Consider the following 24,855-nt stretch of genomic DNA (forward strand, 5'->3'; position numbering starts at 1 on the left):
GGGGGGGGGGGCAATCTCTCCCCATGCATAAAAAGTACAAAAACATACACAACCCTCACAGATAAGCGGAAGAAAATGACATGACAAAAACTGCACAAATAAATCCAAATTGGACAAAATATTACTTTATTCATGCCCAAGCTTAGATTTGACAGATTTTTTTAAAGCACTTTTTACTCCGTTTCTTTCTCCTCCTGCTTTGCTTCAGTTGCTCATTTTAAATACTTAAGAACTTTCTATGAAGTTTGAGCAGGAGCTGATTTTCAAAGGTAGTAGAGTTCATTCTAACTCGGTTTGCAGTGAACAGCAGTCCAGCACAGCTGAAGAGGCGCTCACAAGCAGCAGAAGCAGGCAGGCCAGTGTTGAGTTTGAGGGAGAGCTTTTTGATTAGAGGAAAAGAGTTCAGTAGGTCCATTTTGTCTGAGACACAGGCAAGGAACCCATCTAGCTCACTTGTGCCTTTTGACTTTTTAGACTTCAGTGATGAGAAGAAATCGTCCTCATCTGATGAGTAGCCGACATGCTCCATCTCATCCGCTGTCATGTGCTCAATGTGATGCTTCACATAGGCCAAACCTGTGATAAGTGACAAATACACACAAAACACATAGAATATATCAGACATTTAGGCTTTCATTTAGGTGGCAACTTAATTCATCATAATGTTGCCATTACAAAAACCAAAACATTGTCTACACTCATGTAGACAAGCTAATTATTTTGTTGCATGTATGATATTGGACTAAGCCTTCTTAAAGGTGGCAGAAATGTTTTGCTGCTGACCCTGTGCACAGCAGTACACTGCTTTGCTTCTATGCTGAAGAAGTGGAGACTCCTTTTCTTCAAACTGTGTGTGAGGTGACCAGCTTCTACAGCAGGTGATACACTGACTATATGTAGTTTATACATCCCCCACCAATAATCCAAATGATACCTTTAATAATAATAATAATAATAATAATAATAATAATAATAAGTGATGAAAATCATACCTGCTTCCATGATGTTGGCTTTGTCAGTCCATGTGGTCGTGAATTTTGGCAGAAGGATCGCGAGTGCTGGTCTGGTTTTTCCAGCAGGGTGGAGACCGCTAACAAAGTTAGAGACAAGAGAGACAAAGAAAGCAGCAAACTGCGACCGCTTATTGCCGAAATATTCCACAAAAGATTCCATCTTTTGTGGAATTTATATAAAAACTATTATAAATTAAAATTCAGATCTACACTCATAAGCAATTTTCAATGCATATCATAGCAATATTAGCATAATTTTGTGTGAAATTAAGTAATGTGTCAAATGTGATTGTTTAAAATGAAGCTTGCTAGCTTACTACCAAGTTAGCTAACGTTAACTAGCACTATAAAGCTGGCTGCTAACACTGACGTTAGCATACCATGATTGAGTAACGTTAAAGTTATTAAAGGAGTCATCACCTGGTTTTTTACATATCCAGTCCCTCTTGGATCGCTTTGGAGCAATTCTTAAAACTTATTAGAAAAAAAAAAAATAAAAAAAAATCAAACAGAGCTTGATCTGACACTTTTTCATACCGCGACTTTCTCACGCGAGATTATGCGCGAGGTTTTGACCGGTCTGGATGTGCATTGTATTAATATGTAATGAGGCGCGCATTGATTGGCCGCAGGAAGGACAGAGCCGGAATGGGGGGCATGCACACAGACTCCAAAACATAAACAGCCCCCTGTCATGGCGCACACACTAAATGACGAACCTTACGGAATTCAGGCATTTATGTACGAGCCGGAGTCCCAAACCGAACAGGAGAGTGAAGAGGCAGAGACGGTGGAAGAGACACGTTTACAGCAGGACGTCTCTGAATGGTAAATTCTTTTTTTTTCCGTCTTACTTTTCACACTCGTGTTTTACATGTAAGACCTGAGTTTTAATGCTGGTGGTGACGATGTATGGCGTGAAAATGACAGAGAAATAAGCAGATTCGGCGTGCTCACTCTGGCTGAGGACGTCTGTGAGCCGATGCATATGCAAGTAGCCTCCTGTGGTAACGTCACCACAGGAGCAGAGTCAAAACCTCGTGCTTTAGGAACGCGCACTGCTGTGCGCTATTCTTCTTCAGAAAAAGAGCCAAAGCGAAAAAAATAAGCCACTTTCAAACTCCAGCTTTTCAGGCAAGTTTCAACAGAGGTCCAACACCAATATGCATGATTTAACGAGAGAAATTGTGATTTCCGGGTGATGACTCCTTTAAGTGCATGGATCCATGATTAATAGCATGTAACGTTATTTAGCTTCATGTGAGGTTATCTTACCTGTATATGCTTGCGCAGGTTGGAAGCAGAGTTTTTGTAGGTGGATAGCTGCTTTTGTTTCGGCATACAAAGTTTACATAACATGATGAAGTTGTTCTCATTTGCGGACTTGAACTCAAACAAGTCCTTCAAGTATGGCCATGGATTGGCCTCGCGTTCTCCTTGCTGGTCTCTGTCTCCCAAATCCGACCCTTCTCCATCCACACACTCGTCTCCATCCGTCTCCATCATTGTGTAGCTAGCTCCTCTGTGGCGCCACCACCAACGTCTCTACGTTTCTGACCCTCTGGCGCTGCAGTTGTCCAGAGCCAATCAGATGGACAGTTGGCACCCAGATGCAGTGCAAGTTCATCTATTTTTATTTTTATTTGTTTTACTTTGTAACAGAAGCTATTTAAAATGTAGTGAAGTAAATTACTTCCAACAATATGTACTTGAGTAAAAGTAAAATTACTGATTTAAAAAATTACTCAAAAAAGTACAAGTACACAAAAAAACTACTCAATTACAGTAACGAGAGTAAATGTAACTCGTTACTTTCCACCCCTGGTTTTGCTGCTATTCATATGGAAATTGGAGCCGTTCGCACCTCCGGGAACTCCACATACGTCATGGTTCGTTTCCGACAATTTTCGGCACAGACGAACGCCACGTTCACAGCCTGTAAATTGTCGTTAACTGCTGAAAATTAGGGAGATTTCCGGGCGTTTACGGGGACGAAAATCCCACTTTTCATGCAGTGATACCTGAACAATCGCCTCACAGTCAACATCTTCTTGTTGGATGTGTTTTATCCATTTCCATCTGTTGTTGGCAACATCAGTCAGACGGCGGATGTAATATTCCTCCAGTCGGGTGGTCACAAAGCTAACCATCTCTGTAACGTTGAAGGCCTTTTGTCGGTAGAAGACCCTCTCTTTCAGAATGTGCTTTGCACAGGGGGTGTCTTCATGAGTAAACCAATGGGACAATCAGTGAGTGTGTGAGCTGATGGTCTCCTTTAACCCTTCCTCCTCTTTTAATCTTGTGACATTATAAACATACAGGCTTAACTTGCCTTATGTGTTAATGGGTCAAGGTTGGCCCGGGTGAGAATTTATGATGTCCCTCTCAGGTGAACATGCCGTGTCCTTATACAGTTTGACCTCGACAACATGCTGAAAAAAAAGGACAACCAAAAAATGCATATTAATCAAATAAAGGAGGGGCATAACCATGAAGACATTTGCTCTTTCCCAACAGTATAAGTAATTTCTTTGATTCTTTTATTTAAACAACTAGAGTATAAATGTCTAAATATGAGTATATACTTGGTCAAAAAGCCTAATTTTCCAGTAACAATCGACTCAAGGATAATTGGGTGTCTCCCTGTCTTCCTGGCAGTCACAGAGAAAGTCAGAGTGAAACCTAAAGAAAACAGATCACACATTTGATTACAAACCAGCTGCCAAATTGTTTTTTTTTTCTAGCTCTGGAGCCACAAAATGCTTAGTTTCCTAAAGTGGCTTAATTGATAACCATGAGTGATCATTGGGGGGGGGGGTACAAGTAGTGTGTGTGTGTGTGAGAGAATGTGTTCGTAAGAGTGATGCCATCCTGTTGTCCTTTGTTTGTTTCAGCTATAACTGCTTGTCGTGTCTAAAATCATCTGTCATGGGAACGTACTGTTGTCGAGATGGCTGTAGCTCAGGGGGTACAGCTGGTTGACTAGTGAGCAGAAGGTCATTGACTCGAATCCCAGCTCCTCTGGGGCAGAACTGAGCTACATGTGGAAGTATCCTTGGGCAAGATACTGAACCCCAAAATTGCTCCTGATGTGCAGTTGGCACCTTGTGTGGCGGCGTCTGCCATCAGTAAGGATCCTGCGATGGACTGGTGTATTCATAATGTTCATTTTTCCTCCTTGAATGACGTCTTTTGGATGTTCAATAATTATGTCTTAACAACGTCTTTTAATGACGTCCATATAACATCCAAAACAAGACGTCTATCCAACGTCTAGAAAAGACGTAATAAAAACTTTCATTCTGGCTCTTCTGAGGACGTCTTTTGGATGTTCAATAATTTTGTCTTGACAACGTCTTTTAATGACGTCTATATAACATCCAAAATAAAGTGTATATCCAACGTCCAGAAAAGACGTAATAAAAGCTTTCATTCTGGCTAATCTGAGGACATCTTCTGGATGTACAGAGAACACGTCTTTTTGACGTATTTTGGACCACTTTTTTCTCATTGGGCAGTTGCCCGAGAAGTAAACACCATCTCTCCACTCTGCTGGATCTGGCTGTGGCCCCTCTTCATTAGTGTGGTGCATATGGCTATGACCAGCTGGTTATCATCAGTCCTAGCCATCTTAGCACTGACCTCTCCATGCTTCCCATTGTACAAGTGCAGCTGTTTCTCCAGATCTGCTAGCATCTCCTCCCCTGCTGCTGCTCCATACACTTTTTTAAAAAGCTTGTAATAAAGCCTGTAGGGCACAGTTGGGAATTGATAAACATAACATAAACAAGACAATAACTTTTACGCCAAAACCAACTTTGTATCCCAAAAATCCCCCCACTGTTCACCAAAAACTATGGGGCTTTTAAATGGGGAGAATTTCATCTCCTTTAACCTGGCCCAGGAACCACTCACCAGCATGTTTCTGTGTTTAGGGCAACAATGCATACGTGTCAGTGCCAGACCAGTCCTGTGATTATACGTGGTTCGGGGGCTGAGTTATAGGAGGCAGAAGTCTCAATGGGAGTTTTGAATGGGGCTCTTTAGTTATTTTTATGCCTATTACCCCCTGCTCACCCCCCACCTGTAGCAGAACTGGAGATCGGGGCAGACAGAGCTATCTGCCGCAGTATATACATAGTTCATGACACCCGATGGTTGTGCTCATTTCGAAGACTTATTTTGAAAAAGAATCCCTCCATGATATGTGGATCTTCTGACCTACCATGAAATGGATGTATATTAATTAGTCCACTCCAGCACACACCATATTCAGCAACCACAGTCCAACAACCATTGGAGCAAAGACAAGTATTTACCTTGACTTTCTTCCTTTAGTGAAGCACTGCCTTATCAGGACTAAATACATGGTGGCAGCACAGGAGTTGTTTTTTGTCACCTTGCCAGCACTTCCCCCCCAGGTGTTGTGCTGACATTTTAAGTCCACCTGCAGATGATGTAAAAGTAAAATTAGACAAATAGTGTCATTTTATGAGTATAACACAAAAGCAAAAGTGATACAAGTACTACAAACCATATACTTGTTTGAGCCTCGCCCTGCATCAGGGTAGGTTTTGGACTTCCTCCAGGTCAAGCCTGAGGATTTCTCAAAGTCTTTTAACCACCTCTGAACCTCTTCCTCCCTAGCCAGCTGTACGCATAGGTTTGCCCTGAAATTTGTTCCTCCTAAAGGCTCATAGGAGTCGTATGGTGTCGATAGTCCTCTGGTAATAGGTCCTGTTAAAACATGGCCCAATGACTTGAATAGGTTAGTGAGGTCCATAATTATTAGCACCTGTAGAAGATAGTGGGGGCAGATGGCCACAAGGATTGCGTCCCTCAAACGGGCAAAATAGCACGCGCAATCCATTTAGCGTGTTTGTCTTAATGAATATGTAAAAAGGGGCGTCTCTGCCAGAACACGCAAAATAATGGGAGGAGTAGATTCAAATGGATTAATTTAGCGCACGCAATGTGATTTACCAAACCTGGAACTAATTGCGTTCACTGATTTTGCGTCTTTATTTAGCACGTTTGAAAGTCATGTATTAACTGGCACAGCTTTACACACACATGGCTGCGGTCGTTGTAGCAAGGAGGAGGCATAGACACAACGAAAGGCGACGGAGAGAGCAAGTCTTTTCTGCTCGCGTCAACATTTTTGGAATGACTGAAGAAAAAATAATAGACACATATTCTGGAGGAGCTAAGGGCTGATTTGGAGCCAGTCACAAGGAGGAGTCATGCAATCTCCTGTATGGCAAAACTTCTGTCACCTTTGCATTTCCTTGCATCTGGATCATTCCAGCGCACTGTGGCTACCAGTGCTAGCATCTCCCAGAGCAGTTTTTCCGGTGTGCTGTCTCACGTATTAAATGCCATGTCACGCAGAATGGGAAGGTACATAAAATTCCCAAGCACTCCAGACACATTAGATGCCACAAAATGGGGCTTTTGTGCGGTTGCTGGCTTCCCCAAAATGATTGCAGCGATAGACTGCATGCATGTGCAACTTGTCCCCCCATCAGACAGAGAGCACATTTATAGAAATCGCAAACACACGCACTCTTTAATGACTAATATGTGATAGCAGTTTATATTCTATTTTTAAGGTGACAGTGCATACCCCTTACACCTCTTCCTCATGACGCCTGTACTCAACCCAACCACTCTAGGCGAACACCGCTACAATGTCGCCCATATTCGAACAAGAAACATCGTGGAGCGCACCTTTGGCATGCTAAAGAGTAGGTTCCTTTGTTTGGACCGCACTGGAGGAGCCCTTCTCTACAGTCCAGAAAAGGTGGCCGAGATCACAGTGGTCTGTTGCATTCTGCATAATATTGCAAAACGCCACGGACTGGAGCATGATGCCTTGGACGCGGAGGAGAATCCACACCGGCCACATGTGGGACAACTAAATGCTGCGGGATTGCAGACACAGGCCAATCTGATTCAAAGCCATTTTTCATAAACCATTTGAGAGGTGTGCATTTGTTTTATTTTTCACACAATTAAACAAGGAGAAAAACACATCTCTCTATAAAAGCAAGGAATCTCTGTCTGTCTGTGTGTGTGTGTGTCTGTGCCTCAAATATCTCTGCGGATCAGGATCAGACTGACCTGAGAGTTTCAACATGGCTGCTGCGTGGTTCAATGGTGCGCAACTAAGCATTTGCTTGGACTGCAATGATACCGTGAATAAATTATTTCATAAATGCTTTACAAATTCCGCAAACATTGTCCACCGGAGCCACCACAGTCACGTGCGCACCAGGGCCAATCATTGCACACCGTGTCCACGTGCGCACCAGAGCCAATCACTGCAGAGCTCAAGCCCACGACATACCTGAAGAAACAAGCGGATTTATACCTGCAGCGGCGCAAGCTGGACCGGGATTTTGCCGGCGGTTTGGTCCCGTTCTGTTCTGTTCTGTGCATCTAAACTGACTGTTGTGGATTAATGAGATGAAACCTGTACCCTGGCCTTCGCCCATAAGCCAAACTGGATTTGGCCCCAGTAAGCCCCGCAACCCCCCACGGGGGGATAAAAAGCGGCAACATCCCGCAACCCTGATGGAAAAGCGGAAAAGAAAACGAACGAACGAACTAAACCAATATTTCCACAAAATCTACATGATTAATCATAATCTTATACAGTACATGCTCCATACTCTGTGTGTGTGTGTGTGTCTGTGTCTGTCTGTGTGCGTGCATAATAAAACACATTTTTAAACAATAAAAAAACTAAACTGAAACAAGGAAAGAGACTCTGGAAACTAACAAACTAAACTGAATTGAAATAAAAAATAAATAGCCTAATAATGAAACCTAATGGAAAAATACAAAACTATAATAACTCTTGTGTGCATACTCTTTGTGTACATTAATAAAATGCAGATATGTGAAGAAAGACATGTTGGTGATTGTAGGTCATGTTACACAAATTTTTTTTTTCTTGTGTATTTTTTATCTATCACAGAGAATGGTGTGAAGGACCCACGGGTCGATCGTGCTGTTGGGGTTTGCAAAAAGGCTGTGTCTGCCTTTAGTAACAGCTGGAAGAAAAGAAAAGAGATGGCTGACATTCAGGTTGAGCTGGGGCTACCCACACATCAACTTGTTACAGAGTCCCCGACGAGATGGGGCTCCCGCCAGAAGATGATCGAGAGGTTTCTCGAACAGGAGAGGGCAATAGTCCATGTCCTGGGTGCGGACAAAAAAAGTCGCCATCTTGTGCCCACTTGGCAAGATCCTCAGGTCTTAGAATCCATTAATCAAGCTGTAAAACCCCTTCAAGACTTTACCGACGCACTCTCTGGGGAGTCATACGTGAGCGTTTCATGTATTAAACCGGTGCTCCATTTGTTCAGAACCAGTCTCCTACAGCCAGAGGAAAAAGACACAGAGCTCACTGCAACAATAAAAAGAAACATAATGCAGTACCTTGATGACAAATACAGCAACGCTGTGCAGGATGAACTTTTGGACATGTCCTCACTGGTGGACCCAAGGTTCCGTATAACATACATGGACCCAGACAAGGTGGAACAAGTCAAAAAAAGGGCAGTCGATGAACTCATGTCTCTACCTGCTCCTGCTGACAAGAATACACCACAGCAGCCTGGTCCAGCTATGCAGGTGTGCGAAAAACAACAGCCTCCACCGAAGAAAAAAATTACTTTAGCTGCCTTCTTCAAGAAGAATGCACCTGTGTCATCTCCCAACCAGTCAGAGGCAGTTAAAATACAGACTGAGCTGACAACTTACATATTGACCCCTGAGGTTGACCCAGACACCGATCCACTTGACTGGTGGAAGCGCCACCAGCCTAACTTTCCAAGGCTAAGTACTTTAGCAAAGAAATACCTCTCGGTCCCAGCTACAAGTACTTAAACTTTTGTAAATGTTTTATGAAAAAGGGTCACATACATTTTATTTCATGCTATGTTTGTATCATTTTCAGTTAGAAAAGCTTACTGTGAAAAGTTACATTTTCACAGTTGTTTACAATGGAAGGCTAATATTTAATGCCATTTAATTTTATGTTTAATTTCATTTGATATTTACATGATTCAGGGAATCAAAATAGTGACCAAATACTTTTGTATACCTCAGGCACCTTTTTACTATGCAAAACATGTTCAGGTAAATGTTTTGTTTGCACTTTATCAACCTAAAAAAGGTCTTATAATTTTATGTGTTACTTATTTATCTAAGTTAGTTTGAGGGGGTGTTGAGTCAGTCTGAAACAGATCAAGCTTACTGAAAGTTACATTGTCACTGTTTACAATGGCAGGCAGGGCTTGCCATTTTTTTTTTTTCAATTTTTCCCTTTAACCCCAGAAGGGAAAATCTAAATAAAATTAAATCAAAACTTGTTTTCAACAACTTCTCTGTCATCTGCAAATTGGTTTTAAGTGGAGGGGGGAAAAAATCATTTTAAATCGTGAATCGGATTTTTTGTAAAAAAAAAAATCAGATTTTTTTTTTTAAGGCCATATCGCTCAGCCCTACTCCTACCACAATAAAACTTTACACAATGAAAGTGTACACGAAAAGTAAAACATTTTGTATTAGAAGTTTTTTTTTTTTTTTTAAATGAATTTGAGTATGTAAAATGAGCAATATACCAATTGAATATGCCCAAAATACACCCTAATGGGCTTATTTTTTCCTTTAGTCCTATCACAATCAAACCTCACACAGTGAAAGTCTACATGAAAAGTAACATTTTCAAGTTTCTTGGAAAAATCAAATTTAACTAGAACTGCAAGCAGTTATGAACGGGGGCCAAGCCCCCCCCCCCACATTGACCAGTCATGACCACCTTCAAGATATGGCCTCAGGATTGGCCCTACATCATATGACCAAATTTCGTAAAAATTGGTGTAGCCGTTCAAGAGATATAAAATTCCCATATTTTTAGCGCCCCTTAGCGGCCAAAATTCGCCAAATTCGGCTCATCCCTTCCCAGTGTCATGGCAACCAATGATCTCAAATTTAGTGTTAATAGCATTTAGTTTGACCGAGATATCAAACAGTTAACATTTTTATAGCTAGCTACAGAAATGTGTTCGTTAATAGCTTGCGCATTTTTTGACCGAGCAAAATTCTTTTGATAACTTTAGATCAGGTCCAGCTGAAGAGTGTACGTGCCAAGTTTCACGCAGATCGGACAAAATCCCAAGGAGTAGTTCGAAAAAGTAGGTTTTCCAGTTTTTGCGATTTTGCAAAAAGACTTTCTAACCGGAAGTGGGCGTGGCCATCGCAATGTGATTCAGCTCCATTCAGGGAATCTGGGGATACAAGGTTTTTGAATGTATGACATACGGTTTAGGAGCTACAGGCAAAAACGCGTTGGCCTAGGTTATAGTGCCCCCTGCAGGCGGATATATGTAGTTTTTTGTGTCTGAGATATTCGCGTCTGGACCAACCCTCCAAATTGGACCGGCCTCCCTTGCATGGTTTAGCCTGCAGCACCACTTTTAGGTGGAGAAAAATAAAAATAATTAAATAAAAATGCAGTCCGCACGCATCGGGGCATGCTGCCTTCGATGCACGCCGCCGTCGGGCTTACCCGCACAAAACCTTCCGTTTCAGTTTTTCCTGTGATTTGGTGGGCTGTTTTTCCTATGATTTGGTGGGCTGTTCCTCCTGTCGGTATTAAAGAATGTCTGAAAAGGCTGAAAAGCTGAATGCAATATATTAGCGTTGGAATACGCAGTACAATGTCCAACATAACATTAGCAAGCATGCCAAACAGCATGATGGCTTGACATACTGACTGTTAACCACAGCTGTGTTTTGTGTTATTTAAAGATCCCATATCATAAAAAACACGTTTTCTCAGCTCTCAACATATATAAGCTGGTCCTCCCTGAGCCTGCCAACTCCCAGAATGAGGAAAACCAGTGATTCCTGCATGGTCTCTGCAGCCCACTAACTGGTAACAAGGCGCTCCTACAAGCTGTTCAGATTCTGCTCCTTTCGTTATGTAACGAAAGGAGTCATTATCATAGGCCAGCCTCCTCTGCGCGGTGATAGGAGATATCAGAGAGGGGCGCCTTCATCCCCGCAGTGAAGTTCGGTGTGTCCAGCGGAGAGACAGCAGTGTTTCACAACGTCGTCGCTCAGAGCTAGACACGCAATTGCTCTGTTGTTGGTTGTAATAATCAACATAGGTGCCTATATTCTGTCCCAGCTACAGAACAACAGAAGAGACCGTGGTTGTGTTTCCTTTTTAATGACAACGTGCCGGTGTTGTGCCAGAAAACGACTGCTTGCCAAAAAACGACTGACCCCAACGGGGACGCCCATCGGGGGTGTTACTGCAGTCCACAGCATAACTGCGAGGATATGTTGTATTGAGAAGTAGGCTGTCATTCTGTCATACGCTACAACTTGTCTTTAAATTAACAATCATGAGATGAGTTTTGGTGGTATACTTTTATTGTCGTTGTTGTTTATGCTGCTGCTGCTGTTGTAAGATAAGGAAGCATGAGGCTGCCTGACAAGGTTACAGGGGGCAGTCACTTTTTGGCAAAGCCTTGCCAAAAAGTGACTGCCCCTGTAACTCAGGAGCGCAAAGGGCAATATTCACAGAATTTTCTGGAGTTATAGTAGAGGGTAACAGGTGTATGTACAGTGAATTTGGTCAGTGTCACCCTTTGCACTCCTGAGTTACAGGGGCAGTCATTTTTTGGCAAGGCCTTGCCAAAAAGAGACTGCCCCCTGTAACTCAGGAGTGCAAAGGGCAATATTCACAGAATTTTCTGGAGTGATAATAGAGGGTAACAGGTGTATGTACACTGAATTTAGTCAGTGTCACCCTTTGCACTCCTGAGTTACACGGGGCAGTCACTTTTTGGCAAGGCCTTGCCGAAAAATGACTGCCCCTGTAACTCAGGAGTGGGCGTTCCCGTCGGGAGCAGTCATTTGCTGTGGAGAGACCAGTAACACCCCCGATGGGCGTTCCCGTTGGGGTCAGTCGTTTTTTGGCAAGCAGTCGTTTTCTGGCACAACACCGGCTGCGGTTCGTGTTAGCTTGTGTGTGTGTGCTAACCACTTTACATCGGACTGCTTCAGTAACGAGTGTCAGTACAACGCTGTCTTTGCCTCGACACTGATCCTCGTAAAAGGATCAGTCTCAACCATACCGGACGCAGCAACTGCACCAGAGCTACCTTTAATTGTCGCTGCGATTTGAAAGTATTTACAGTTGCCGACGAGTATGGTGAAGTCAGCTGGAAACTGGCTAACTAGTTAGCTCCACTTCGGTCCGCTATACAATGGCGTTTGAAGCGAGTGTGATGTTAATGATATTACGATGGAGCTTGGTTGTCACAGTAGAAAGTCTGGAAACATGTGCAGACTGGAGACAGAAACTATGCGAACAGTGTCCAAGAGTTTGGAGACTGTGTTTGAGACAAACACAGCTTTCGCTAGCTGTTAGCCATTAGCTACACGATATTAACTGTAACAACACATACAAACAAAGTAACATTATTTAGCCACACTAACCATTCTGAAACGTCCTGCTGCAGCCGCAGAGTCTGTACTTCTTCAGAAGCCTCTCCTTCTGGGTCCGATTCTGGGTCAAACTGGTTTGGTTGAACGAAAAAATCTCCGCGAGCCATAGTGTTACATCCACCGTAAACATTAGCGCATGCTACCGTTAGCATAAGGGCCTTCCTCTCCCTGAGAGTGACGTAGTAGGCAAAGCTCCCCAAGTACGCGTTGACAGACGGAGCTCATTAGCATAAAAGGTGCAGGCACAGAAACAGAGTGCTCTGAATACAGCTCAGCAGAGCTACTTTTAGACAGCTGGAATGCAGGACCACGGATGTGTTTGGAGTAATACATATCGAATACAGAGTTGTTGGACCTCTGACAGCTGTGTGAAATTGATGAAAAACAGTATAATATGGGACTTTTAACCAAAGAAATCACTCAGTTGTTTAAAATGGCAGGGGAAGCCACTGTGTTCATCGTGGAAAAGTTGGTCAGAATCGGAGTTTGAAAAAGTAGGTTTTGCATATGTGTCGATTCAGCGAACGAAATGTGCAGCAGAAGTGGGCGTGTCCTATGTCAGAAAACCCAGCTCTATTTAGGGAACATATGGATATAAGGTTTGCGAATGTTTTATTTAAAATGTGGAAGTTACAGGCAAAAATGCGATTGCATCCATTATAGCGCCACCTATATTCCAATTTGCACCAAAATGCATCTGCAGCACCACTTTTAGCTGGAGAAAAATAGAAATAAAAATCTTAACGATTACAATAGGGTTCCTAGCACCGCTGGTCCTAGGAGACCCCTCGGCCCCTCGGGCTTGGCCCCCTAATTAAAACTGCAAGCAGTGATGAACGGGCCCTCGCAGTCCGTGCGTGTCGGGCTGCGGCGTTGTCGGACTGCGCGCTCACCTGTTACAAGCATGTCATGACGGGGAGAAACAAGCAATGAACGTCATGTCAATCAGATGATGTTTGTTTGATTTCCTGTGTCCAGTGGGTGGCGCTATGGATATGACACAGTATTGATGCACAGATCTATTCATGGCGACTCCCTCTAGATTCCTGAGAGATTTGGCCGAGATAGGAAATTGTATGAAGAAGTTATTAGGACTCGATGCTTCATGACGAAGGATTTTTATAGCGGGCACCGCCACAGCCAGCAGGTATGACGTAGGATAAAGATTTCCATAACTTTTCATCTTCAAGGTCAGAGGATCATACTAAGCTCTAGGACAAGATAGTTTTCAAAGTAGGCATGAATTGGACAAAAATGCCGCCACACATCAAAATGGCTGACTTCCTGTTGGAGTGACAATATGGGCCCCCCAGACTTTTTTGTGCATCTGGTCATAAGGAATCTGCGTACCGAATTACGTTTGTCTACGCGCATGTGGAAGGCAGGGAAGAACATTAGGGGGCGCTACAGAGCCTGCAGGTCATGACCACGCCCAGTGACAATGCAGGATCGTAATTTTCACCGGATGTGACGTATATTCCAAATTTGGTGAGTTTTTGGGTATTTTCAGGCATCCAAAACTGCAGTCAAACTTGGAGAAGAAAATGTATTTCCTTCCAATTACAATAGGGACCTTGCAGGTCTACGTGTTTGGGCCCTAAACATCTTTACAATAGGGTTCCTAGTAGTAGGGTCATTTTGGACCGAAACGTGACCGCGGTGAGCGAAGGTCTGTTTCTCAATGGATTTGTCATCTAGGAGGGCTAAAAAACAATTTTAGCCGAGGTGTTTTTTTCAAAATGGCGGGGAACATTTTTTAGAGGCCAAAATCCAGAATGGCTGTCGTGGAAATGTCGTGGATAATGGTTTGACCTACAATGGTGCACAATACATGGTTTCAGACCTTATTTTTGTCAAGGAATACACATTTCTGGTTAACATAATAATTTGACCTTTTTTTGACCTTCAAATTCAAGATGGCTGCCAATTTTGGTGATTTTTAGGGATTTTGGGGGGGATTTTTCCCTTTTTGGGGATTTTTTTCAAAATCGTCACAGAGTCTTCATATTAGGTTCTAATGGAGGCTCTGCTCATGGTGAATTGAATAATATACAGTGTAAGTACACATAAATAATATTTGAGGTCAATAAAGAAGATGTTTATGTGTAAACAACAGTTGTTGATTTGCTGTTTCCCATTAAATAGGATAGCCTACGAACAATATAGTGTCTAGTTCATCCCATCACATTCATAATGAACCAAAAATAATTTTGCACTATAGCTTAACATAAAAGTAGGTATGCAAAGGTAGAAAGGTTTGTTGCTTGAGCTGAATTTAAAGATCAATTCTTAACAAACAGTAAAATGTTTTATTAACTCTAACCCTAATAACCTAACGTTACTTACTCTGCAATGCTCAAAACGTAAGCCTAATTTAATTTTATATATATCTCATTCACTCCTAATGTGTTAGAAACAGTACCATCAGCGGCTACGCGAGTTGCTTTCCTGCTCAGGACTTGATAAATTTGGTGATGTTTACGCCACCACCTCCTGGGAGGATGGGCCCGCCAGTCACTACCTGCATTTGTCCTGTTATATTTATATATATTCCCCAAAATCCCTAAAAATCACCAAAATTGGCAGCCATCTTGAATTTGAAGGTCAAAAAAAGGTCAAATTATTATGTTAACCAGAAATTATTCCTTGACAAAAATAAGGTCTGAAACCATGTATTGTGCATCATTGTAGAGCAAACCATTAAAAAGATCATTTCCATGACAGCCATTTTGGATTTTGGCCTCTAAAGAATTTCCCCCGCCATTTTGAAAAATACACCCCGGCTAAATTAGTTTTTTAGATGACAAATCCATTGAGAAACGAAGAAACGGACCTTCACTCACCGCGGTCACGGTCCGAAATGACCCTACTATAGCACCGCTGGTCCTAGGAAACGCGTTCCTAGGCCCCTCGGGCTTGCCCCTCTAAATATGCAAATGAGCTCAACACTAGGCCTAATCGACTTATGGCCAAGAAGCCATGAAGTCACAAGTATAAAAGAGAGGGGCTAACGCATTCATGTCCATTCAGTAAGTTAACCTACGCATAAACATGACATGGACCCAAAAGACTGGGGGTGGCATGTTTTGGGTGGGAGATTTATGCCAATAATGACCATCATCCTGCGGCACCACCAGAAATACTAGATGTAGTCCGCTGTAGTTGCAAGAAAGACTGCAGCTTAAAGAGATGCACATGCAAAAAGCAGCATTGCCATCACCCATTGGCATGAGGATGATTGGATGAAAATTGGGCGGATGCATGTGTCATACATATGAACAGTGTTTCTGCCTATGCAAATTGGGACATATTCAATAAGAGGGGAGCTCATGTGCATATTCAAATTAAGTCAACGTAATCACTGGCCAATCATCAACTTCGTTAAGCAACGTCGTCAAGCTAGTCAACGACGTCATTGGCCAATCACGTAACACCTTCAGATGATGGATGAATATTTATGAGATTCCCAGACTTATCCTACTAAAAAAAATATCGCACACTAGGGCTGCACGATTCTGGAAAAAATGTGAATCATGATTTTTTTGCTTAGAATTGAGATCACGATTCTCTGGCACGATTTTTTTCACAAAATGTTTATTGCACTGATGAACTTGGAACAAAACAAAACAAAAAACATGATAGTATGGCAGATACTACTATGCCTCTGCCAAAGCAATGTTTTTTTTTTTCATTTCAAGTTCTATCATTGGATGAGAAATTATTTTTACACAAAAAAAAATAAAAAAAATTAGTCTCCGAAGATGAGAGGGCATCCTTTTATACCTCATGTTGTACAGTGTTTATTGGGGCCGTATCTTAAGCTAGGTGATATGTGATAGCTGCTGTGATCGGCTTTCTAAAATGGAGGCATAATTTTCTTCCTTTTCCAAAAGCCGCCTCAGAGGTAGAGGTAAACATGTGACGTGAAGCCCGACGTTGGGCTGTGAGCAGTTGACAACGAATTTGTCTTCAAAATAAGAGCTTTACATTACACCCCATTGGAGTTTAGAGCTGGGTTCTTAGCGGGGGGCTTTTAATTTGAAAGTAGCGACCGTTCCTAGATTGTGGCTACAACAACAAGCTAACACAACCATACAGCTAGAGATCCAGGAGACGCTAGCATCTCCTGATCTCAGCGGCTGTCCAGTTGCTCATCTAGCAGGTGAGGTGGAAATAAGTATACCCTCCGAGGCAGCAAATCGGCGGACCACAACAGACCCCCAATTTGCTGCCCTCTGTCTAAAACCGCGGACCTAGCCGCCAAATGGACGGGCAGATTGGCTGCTTGCTGCCCTGTCTAAAAACGGCTTCTCACCCACTCCTTCCAAACACTCAACTGCAGGCGGGCTTCCTTCACTGAATCACGTGTTGTAAAGATGCTTTACTACAGGTTGAGGGCGGAGGCAGCGGCAGTGCTACGTTTGGGGGCGCTTCAAAAGATCCGGGAGGAAATAGGAGCATTTGTTTGTGATTCGGCTCGAGATATAAAATGCTTCAGAATCGCTGTGTGTAGTAGATATGAGATCACGTGTATGTGTGAATCGAGATTGCGATTTTTTAACGATTTTTTGTGCAGCCCTATCGCACACGGTGCGAGAAGTGCACAGTGCAGGGGCCAGATCAACACCACTACCTGTCTACTGCATCAGCGCAAAACATTTAGTGAAGCAAACTTTTTGGTATGTAGTAGTGCATAACCATTTAGGTGACGGTATGTTTAACATCATAGAAGAAGAAGAAGAAACGGACACTCTGCAACGATTTATACTGTGTCCAAAATCACCCACTCATTCCCTACTCCCTGGTCACTCTATAGTGAGTCCAACATAATGCACTATATAGTGAGCTCAACAGCAGAAAGAAAAAGGGACTTTCGGACACTACTCCGGTGCCGTTAATGATGTCACAACTGTCGCGCAGTTGAAACGTGAATTGAAACCTCCATGTGTTCATCCGCAGCGCAATGCATGATGATAAATATTGCTTGGTTAGTGACCATCGGTTGAAAACTACTTTTCACGATCGCTGAGTGCACTATGTAGGGGATAAAATTCCCCACTAGACATGTGGTGCACTTTATAGGTAGTAGTGAGTGATTTTGGACACAGCCTTAGTGTTCTTTTTTCCCCTTTTTTTCCTGCCTCCACACTCCAGTCCAATAGGTGGCAGTATACACTTTAAGCGAACTTAAGAAGAAAAGAAGAAGAAAAAGAAGAAGAAGAAGAAGGAACCCTCGTGATGGACAATAGTACAAAACTATATAAATCAACAATACCCTGATGAATTATTCATCTTCACAAATGGATCAAAAGACCCACAAACAGGACGTACAGGAACAGCAGTTTTAATTCCAAAATTTAAAATAGGCATCAAAAACAGAACATCGGATCTGGAAACAGTCCAACATGTATTGCTGGAGTGTAGTAAGTACAGGGATGAACGACAGGAAGTTATCCAAATGCTTACAAAAGAAAAGCTGGAATTGACTTTAAGGAATTTATTAGGGAGTACATCAAAAAAGGGGTTGAGTGTTTTAAAGAAGTACCTAAAGGACACAGGTATAGGATATAGGCTATAGTGAATAATAGTTAATTACTATTTTTTTGTTTTGTTTTGTTTGTTTGTTTGTTTTATCTCTTTCTTCATTATTTTCTAGTTCTGACCATCTCACGTTCCACACTCCAGTCCAGTAGGTGGCGGTAAATGCACCTAAAAGCTGGTTGCCAACCGCCAATAAAAGCCAATAGAAGAAAAAGAAAAAGTAGAAACACTCGTGATCAACAAGGAAGTAGCAGTGGAAAGAACCCAGCAGCTGTAAGTACAATTGTTCGTCTCTGGTCTGCAGGATGCAAATGGAGGCTTTAAGCTCCCCTAGGTTACTCCTGACGTCGATAACTGACTGCAGTCTGTTGTGTGCGATCGTTACAGCCTCCAAGACTAGGGCTTTGACTCCGAACTTCGTTATTCGAATATTTACAAAAATAAAGATATACGAACGAATATTTGGCAGCCCTTAATAATCGAACCTGTTATACAGGCATTATTTTTTGTAAATGTGTTTGCTTGTAAACGTTGTTTTCAATTCAGATTCCGAGGCTTTTTCACGCCTGGTGAAGTTGTGAATCGCGAGCTCATAAGCAAGGCAGATGAGCTCGCGTAACGTTAGGTGACGTTAGCGTCCTGGTTAGCGCCTATTTAGTATACCAGAACAATGGCCGCGCTAACGCCTACAACAACTACACCTGAGGAGTTCGAAATCTACACTCCAGACCATCCGAAAAGCAATGTGTGGCGCTATTTTGAGCTCCCAAAGGAACTGGGAAAAATCACTACGAAGGACAGAGTGATATGTAAAATATGTATGACCAAACTCACATACCACGCGACGACCACCAACTTGAGAGCCCACCTGTCAACACTATATCCCGGTAAGCTGGAAGAGGAGGAGGGGTCTGAAATTCAATAATAAAAAAAAACAAACAGTGTTTTTCTTCTGAAAACATCATTGCCTGCCTATTGACATTGACTGATACACTGCTCTCTGGTGGACAGGGCTTGGAGCCAGAGGGGCGTAAGTGGCTTTTGACAAACTTTACAGGAGAGACAAAATAACATTTTGACCACACTTCAATCAACTGTATTATTAACATTTAAACCACAACATTGCAACCACAGGCATACAAACATGAATGAGTATTTAATTGATAAACTTATGGCATATTAACACAATGAACATGTTCTAAAACATTTTAAAATAAAAAAAATATGGCAAAAACGTCAGATACGCCTTTTTGGCACCAAACATTTCCAAGTCTTCTATGGACATATTGGGCGTATCTGCTGAACAATGCAGAAAATAATTGGTCAAAAGGGGAATTGATTGAATAATTAACACTTGAATAACATTTGAATAAGTAATTCATTTTCATTTAACTCATTAATTAATTTTTCTTTTTCTTTAAAGTCATTTAACTTTTCCATTCTGGGCATCTGCTGAACAGTACAGACTGTAATAAAAGTCACTGAACTTGCTAAACACACTTCTAATTGGCAATTCATGAGTTATTCAATTTATTTCATTACATTCATTCATTTAATTTTTTCAAATATTGTATACAATAATAGACAGTTCTCTGATGTTCTTTTTACTCATTTCACTTTTCTTTTTTGTTCAACCATTTCAATTACTCTGTGAGTCTATTCATTGACTACATCCAAAGAATCATGTCGCGTCTTATTTGCTTTTCTGATCACTAGTCTGTTTAGTTCTACTCGCTGTCCACTGTCAGAGCATTGTAGAACTCTGTGTATGTGTGAGGAATACTCCCATTGCTGCACAGGGTGAGGAGATCGTTCTTCTTTAATGCACTGATCCCAGGAGGACTTTCATACATTGAGCTTGGTTTGGTCACGGAATGGGTGCTTCTGGTGCCCCTGGTTGCCTGCTTTGCCACCTTCAGTTCACAAAGGTTGGGTCAGTGAAATCATACTTGAAGAAGATTGTTCTGGGTTCTTCTTTTGTGTAGCGAAACCATTTAATCTTCTGCCAATGCACTGCTTGTCCCTCCTCATCTTTGGTTTTGTATTTGAGTACGTGATTGGAGAAAGACTTGAAGTCCAGGAAATCCTTGTGACCAAGTTCATGTACGGTGTATGGGTTGGTCTTTCTTGCCACTCTCACAAGCGTGTAGTAGCCATCAGGGGAGTAGATTGGAACCTTTCTCCTCACAGTTTCCACAGCACATTGTGCTAAAGGCAGAATTTCTATTCTGTCCACCACATGTATCTGAATACAGGACTGCATGTTTGACTTCAGGATTAAGTTGTGAAAGGTAGGAGTAAACACAAGTGCTGATCTCTGATGATCCTCGGCCGCCTTCCCCCTCATGCCACATGTAACACTCAACATCTTTACTGTCCATTTCATATACAGGGAGGTTGTAGGTACTCAACTTGCGTGAGTATAACAGGCTACTAGTGTTGCTCCCGGGGGTGGTTAACACTTGCTCCAAGTCAAAAGTGACAGCCTTGTATGACTCCTGTTCCTTTGCTTACTTTTTGTCATTATCTTTATGTTCTCTGGCCTGTTTTTTTCTTAGCTGGTGGGCATCAAAGTCATCCTTACGACTTTCCTTCTCACTGTCTTCCAAACCTTGGTACCATTCACAGTATTTGCACGCATCTTTCTTTGGAGTGTGGAAAGCTAGATTGAACTCGGTGTCAAACACCATTCTATAAAGACTTTGTTTTTCTGGTTTAATCTTCCACTCCTGTTCGCATACATTCTTGGCACATTCAGAGATCCTTCCAAGTAGAGCTTGTTTGCATCTTTCCTGGAGTAGTGGGATTCAAGTTTTGGGAAAGACTTGATATGTTCTCGTATTTGGTCTTTGCTAATCTCAGGCACTTTGTTTTGCGGTGCATGCCGCCCTTTCTTGCTTGGAGGGGAAATTCCCAATTCACTAGATGGATGGCCACCTGCAGACCTCGCAAATTTCTCAGACATATCAAGGGTCTTCAAAAAGAAGTCTTTGCATACCCTTATCTGTCTTCCCTCAAAGGTTAGATAATACTCAAACGAATGAGTTCTTCTTGAGATTTGTTCACTGTTTCTTTTCCCTCTTTTGATTACGAGATTGACAATGAAGTCTTTCTGCCTTGCTGCATCTCCCATCTCCCAATAATGTTGAAATATACTTTCCCTCACTGGCTCTGGGAAGTTCTGATTGCATTTGTAACGACAAGAGGCACAGTTCCTCTCCCTCACCTTCCTTCGTGGAACATGAATGCTATGTGAATTAATGTAGCTTTGGCCAGAATTTCTTAACCTTTTACGTCGGTTTCTTTTCCAATTATCAACATCTCTCTGTCTTTTTCTTCCTCTTGTGGTGTTTTGGCATCCTCTTCCATGCCACTTTCAACCCCTCCCTCCTGAACAGGCTCAATGTCTACTGTCTCACTCCCTCGATCTTCTTCTGTCTCCTCTTCCTGGCCACTGTTAGCCCCTTCCTCCTGAACAAATTCTAGCATAACGTCTGCTGTCTCAGTCCCTCGATCCTTTTCTGTTTCCATGTGTCCCTCATCAATCGCATGATCTGTCTCCCTGCCTGTCTCTCTTCCTCCACCTTCTGCTGTCTCCATGTGTCCCTCTCTATCTTCCATCTCCTCATCTCTCTCCCTCATCTCATGGTGTGTCCCTAAATGATATCATTAAAATGTATTAATATCCTACATGAATGCAGTGATACTAATAATTCAGGGTAAGGATTAGATAAGGTGAATGTTCAAACTTATTTTCTGTGCAAGTCAGAACTCACTTCCTCCATCATGTGCTGTCTCTATGTGTCCCTCAGGTTGATCTCTCTTCCTCACCTCATGTGGCTGTGTCCCTTAATGATTAACACATTAATATTTATTTATATAATATCCTACATGAGTGCCCTGAATCTATTAATTCAAAGCTAGGGTTAAGTAGTTTATGAGAAACTTCAAAAGAATATTCTATGTCAGAACACAAGGCTAGTTAGCAGGCACAGTTAGCCAGATCAGAACAAAACAATGTAATTAACGTTTGCCATGCTAGGCTAACAAGGTAAGGCTCTCAAGGCATGATAATGTCTTACTGTCATCGCTCTTCTGAGGAAATACATTCAAAAACAACTCTGACTCATCTTCAACTTCTTCAATATAGGATTCATCAGTTTGTTTCATAATATTCATCAAAATCTTTTCTGCCTCAGACAGTTTCATGTCTGCAGTTGTGTCGGCCATTTTGAATGCTGTTTAAGGGCACCAACTACACTTACGCCCTTCTGGCTCTGAACAAATGTCTTACAGCTTAAGTTTGATACCAATATAGGTCTTACTGAAGGCATTTAAAGGTCAAAATATTATGAGTAAATATTCGAATATTTATTTGAATATGATTTTTGGCCAAAAGTCAAAGTCCTGTCCAAGACCGGCCGATGAGACCAAACAATGATGTTGTAGGATTCACTTCAAGTTTTTTTGTGAGGAGTCAGTGTCATGCAGGTCATGCAGGTGGAAAATGTTGACAATAACGTGAAACGGTGCTTGTCTCTTGGAGCTGTTGAAGCTTTAGGTCAAACATTTAGCACGTTAGACTATCTATGGATCTATGACCGCCAGCTGGTTGTTATTGTTACTGCAGCATTATACCCTGATAAATATTCCAGCCAGGAACATCAACACGACCACATTCTTGCTCTGGCTTCCTTGTCACCTGACCATAACTCCTTTTTTTTGACTCTAGATAAAGCCCTCATCTCTCCATTCATCCAGGCCTTCTGGTTGGGGAATGATCTTACTGACTTTGTAATCACTACACCATCAACACAAATGGCCCCTGAGAGTCTGTGCGAAATGGCAATAAGCCCTAGGTGGTGCTCTTTAAATTGAAGTATTTTAAATCCTCACATTGGTTCGTCGGATTTTCACGAAACTTGGTACAATTATGGTCAGTTCCCTCCTGAGGATATCTGACGAAGGACTTACCGATCCACCGCTAGGTGGCGCTCTGGTGCCAGTCTAATTTCATATTTGGCACTGTGCCCACACCATAACACTTATGGAAATGAAATTCATAGGGGTGCTATAGAATGGCCCCTGCAACTCACACATCAGAAATGACCAGCAGATGCCGCTATTTTCAATGCAAAAGCGTTTTTGGCCCATAACTCCCACATGATGTCAAACATTTAACCTTATATCTACGTTCACTGAATTCACCTGAATTGTATGATCTAGGCCACGCCCACTTGTGCTGTAACTTTCCATTCGCCAAATTGCTAGCGTCTGTGGACCCTCCTGACAAAAAGTTGTCAAAAAATTTGTGATGGTCCAAAACACGGCCAAAATATGAAAGAATAAATTCCTGCACATTCTGTTCAAAACAGACACTCTTGCATGTCTTTATCAAATACAATCCGATTACCGGAATATTATTGCTAATTGTGTTCCACGGCCCTTTTTGCAAAATTCTGTGTAAATCGGTAGGTGGCACATTTATGGCTAAATGACGAAAGAACAGCTAAAATTCCTTCACTTTTGAGTGGACAGGCTTTCTCCACCAGAGGGCAGTGCTGCCTTGCTAATGGATACAAACCTCTGTTCAACAGTCAACAGTGAAGTCCTGTCATTATTAATTCTTTATGTAGATTGAAGGGAGTTTTTCTGACTTCAGCCTACAGTATTTAATACCAGCAGGAGCAGGCCACAAAATTATAAAGGAACGACTTTCTCAACGAAAGGTGTTGCGTGAACAAACCCCGACAGCAGCATGCCCTGACGGCAGCATGCCCCGATGCGCATGGACAGCGGGGGCCCATTCATCGCTGCTTGCTGCTTTAATTAGGGCCCGAGCAGGGAACCTGCAAGGTCCCTATTGTTTTTCAAATGATTGTTTTTATTCTTAGGCCAAAATGATCGCATTTTTCACTGCCAGAACATACCCCGAAACTCTATTGTCATCCTGAATTTCCACCACTAGGGTGGCACTATAATCAAGGAAAGTGCGTTTTGGCTTACAACTCCCATATACTTTGTTGCACATTCAAAACCCTTATATCCACGTGTTCGCCGCGTTCTGATGAACTGATTTGCACGAAACTTTGCACACAGCATCTGTGAACCCTCCAGACAAAAAGTTATTAAAACAACTTTTATATTCCAAAGAATACTCAAGTTATTAACCATAGGACTTGACAATCACGCCAGCGTGATCAAATCACGTGACTGATTTAAGATGATGTTCCAGCGAGACTGAGTCTCAGTGAGCCTCGGTTCCATCTTTTTGTGTTGGAGCAGCCTTTCAAACTATATACCAGTTTTTAAATTGTGTTGATAGGCCAATTAAAACTGGAGGTAAGATAAATAATGTCTGCCATGCTTTTTCGCAAACATTATTGTCGCGTTTGCTGTGCATTTGGTGCAGGAAGAAACGGTAAAAACAGGCTTTTCTCACAAGTGTCCGCAAGCAGGAAGTGTTTGCAAGCTAAAAAACATGTTCCTATTGGTGGAAAAAGGCACCACACCAACCAATCAAAAAATTATATGGCAAAACACGTGATTTGGTTGCTGAGGAACAGGGGGAAGTGGGTAGTTTTGAGTGGGATGGCAGTGAGGATGGCAGAGGGACAGCGGCAGTGAGGGTGATAGAGATGGCGAGTTTTGAGAGTTGAGAGATTTGTGACATTTGGCATGTTTAGAGTGTATAGTTGATGTGCTATGTAGTTTTTGGTGTAGTGTGTAGTGGAGTCATTTTATTGTTTTGTGAGTCAAAACAATGGGG

The 24,855-nt window shown here is 42.2% G+C and overlaps 2 protein-coding genes across 11 annotated transcripts in view; one reads left to right on the forward strand and one right to left on the reverse strand.

Annotated features, from left to right (window-relative positions):
• Nucleotides 1-103: 103 nt before the first annotated feature.
• On the reverse strand, nucleotides 104-19,052 carry LOC115591522 (uncharacterized). 7 transcript variants are annotated; one of them, XR_003985979.1, is made up of 6 exons: nucleotides 12,537-12,597; nucleotides 5,333-5,460; nucleotides 4,656-4,761; nucleotides 2,289-3,445; nucleotides 993-1,090; nucleotides 104-576 (listed from the first exon to the last, which is right to left on the reverse strand). XR_003985979.1 is itself a non-coding variant. In XM_030433592.1 (5 exons), exons 3-5 carry the CDS (start codon nucleotides 2,517-2,519, stop codon nucleotides 218-220), a joined length of 729 nt encoding a protein of 242 aa, XP_030289452.1. In that variant the 5' UTR covers nucleotides 2,520-3,445; nucleotides 5,333-5,460; nucleotides 12,537-12,597; the 3' UTR covers nucleotides 104-217. The 7 variants fall into 7 exon arrangements, 2 of the variants coding, with proteins under 2 accessions (XP_030289452.1, XP_030289453.1); XR_003985976.1 differs by having other exon boundaries at nucleotides 2,289-5,234; XR_003985978.1 differs by having other exon boundaries at nucleotides 4,656-5,460.
• Nucleotides 18,221-24,855, forward strand: part of ctns (cystinosin, lysosomal cystine transporter) — a 69,624-nt gene continuing 62,989 nt past the window's right edge. For 3 of the 4 annotated variants that reach the window (XM_030433588.1, XM_030433589.1, XM_030433590.1), the window contains exon 1: nucleotides 18,221-18,359. In XM_030433588.1, coding sequence (XP_030289448.1) covers nucleotides 18,249-18,359 — 111 coding nt within the window. In that variant the 5' untranslated portion in view covers nucleotides 18,221-18,248. The other variant, XM_030433591.1, reaches the window with a different exon arrangement.

This window comes from Sparus aurata, chromosome 11 (assembly GCF_900880675.1).
Source record: "Sparus aurata chromosome 11, fSpaAur1.1, whole genome shotgun sequence".
NCBI lineage: Eukaryota > Metazoa > Chordata > Actinopteri > Spariformes > Sparidae > Sparus > Sparus aurata.

What these genes read in the sequence shown, in the direction of transcription:
- LOC115591522 (XM_030433592.1), bottom strand. Translation starts at nt 2,519, where the DNA reads ATGATGGAGACGGATGGAGACGAGTGTGTGGATGGAGAAGGGTCGGAT. An exon ending in ACCTGCGCAAGCATATACAG is followed by an intron (nt 1,132 to 2,288) that starts GTAAGATAACCT and finishes AAGCGGTCGCAG; the next exon opens with TTTGCTGCTTTCTTTGTCTC. An exon ending in AGCCAACATCATGGAAGCAG is followed by an intron (nt 577 to 992) that starts GTATGATTTTCA and finishes CACTTATCACAG; the next exon opens with GTTTGGCCTATGTGAAGCAT.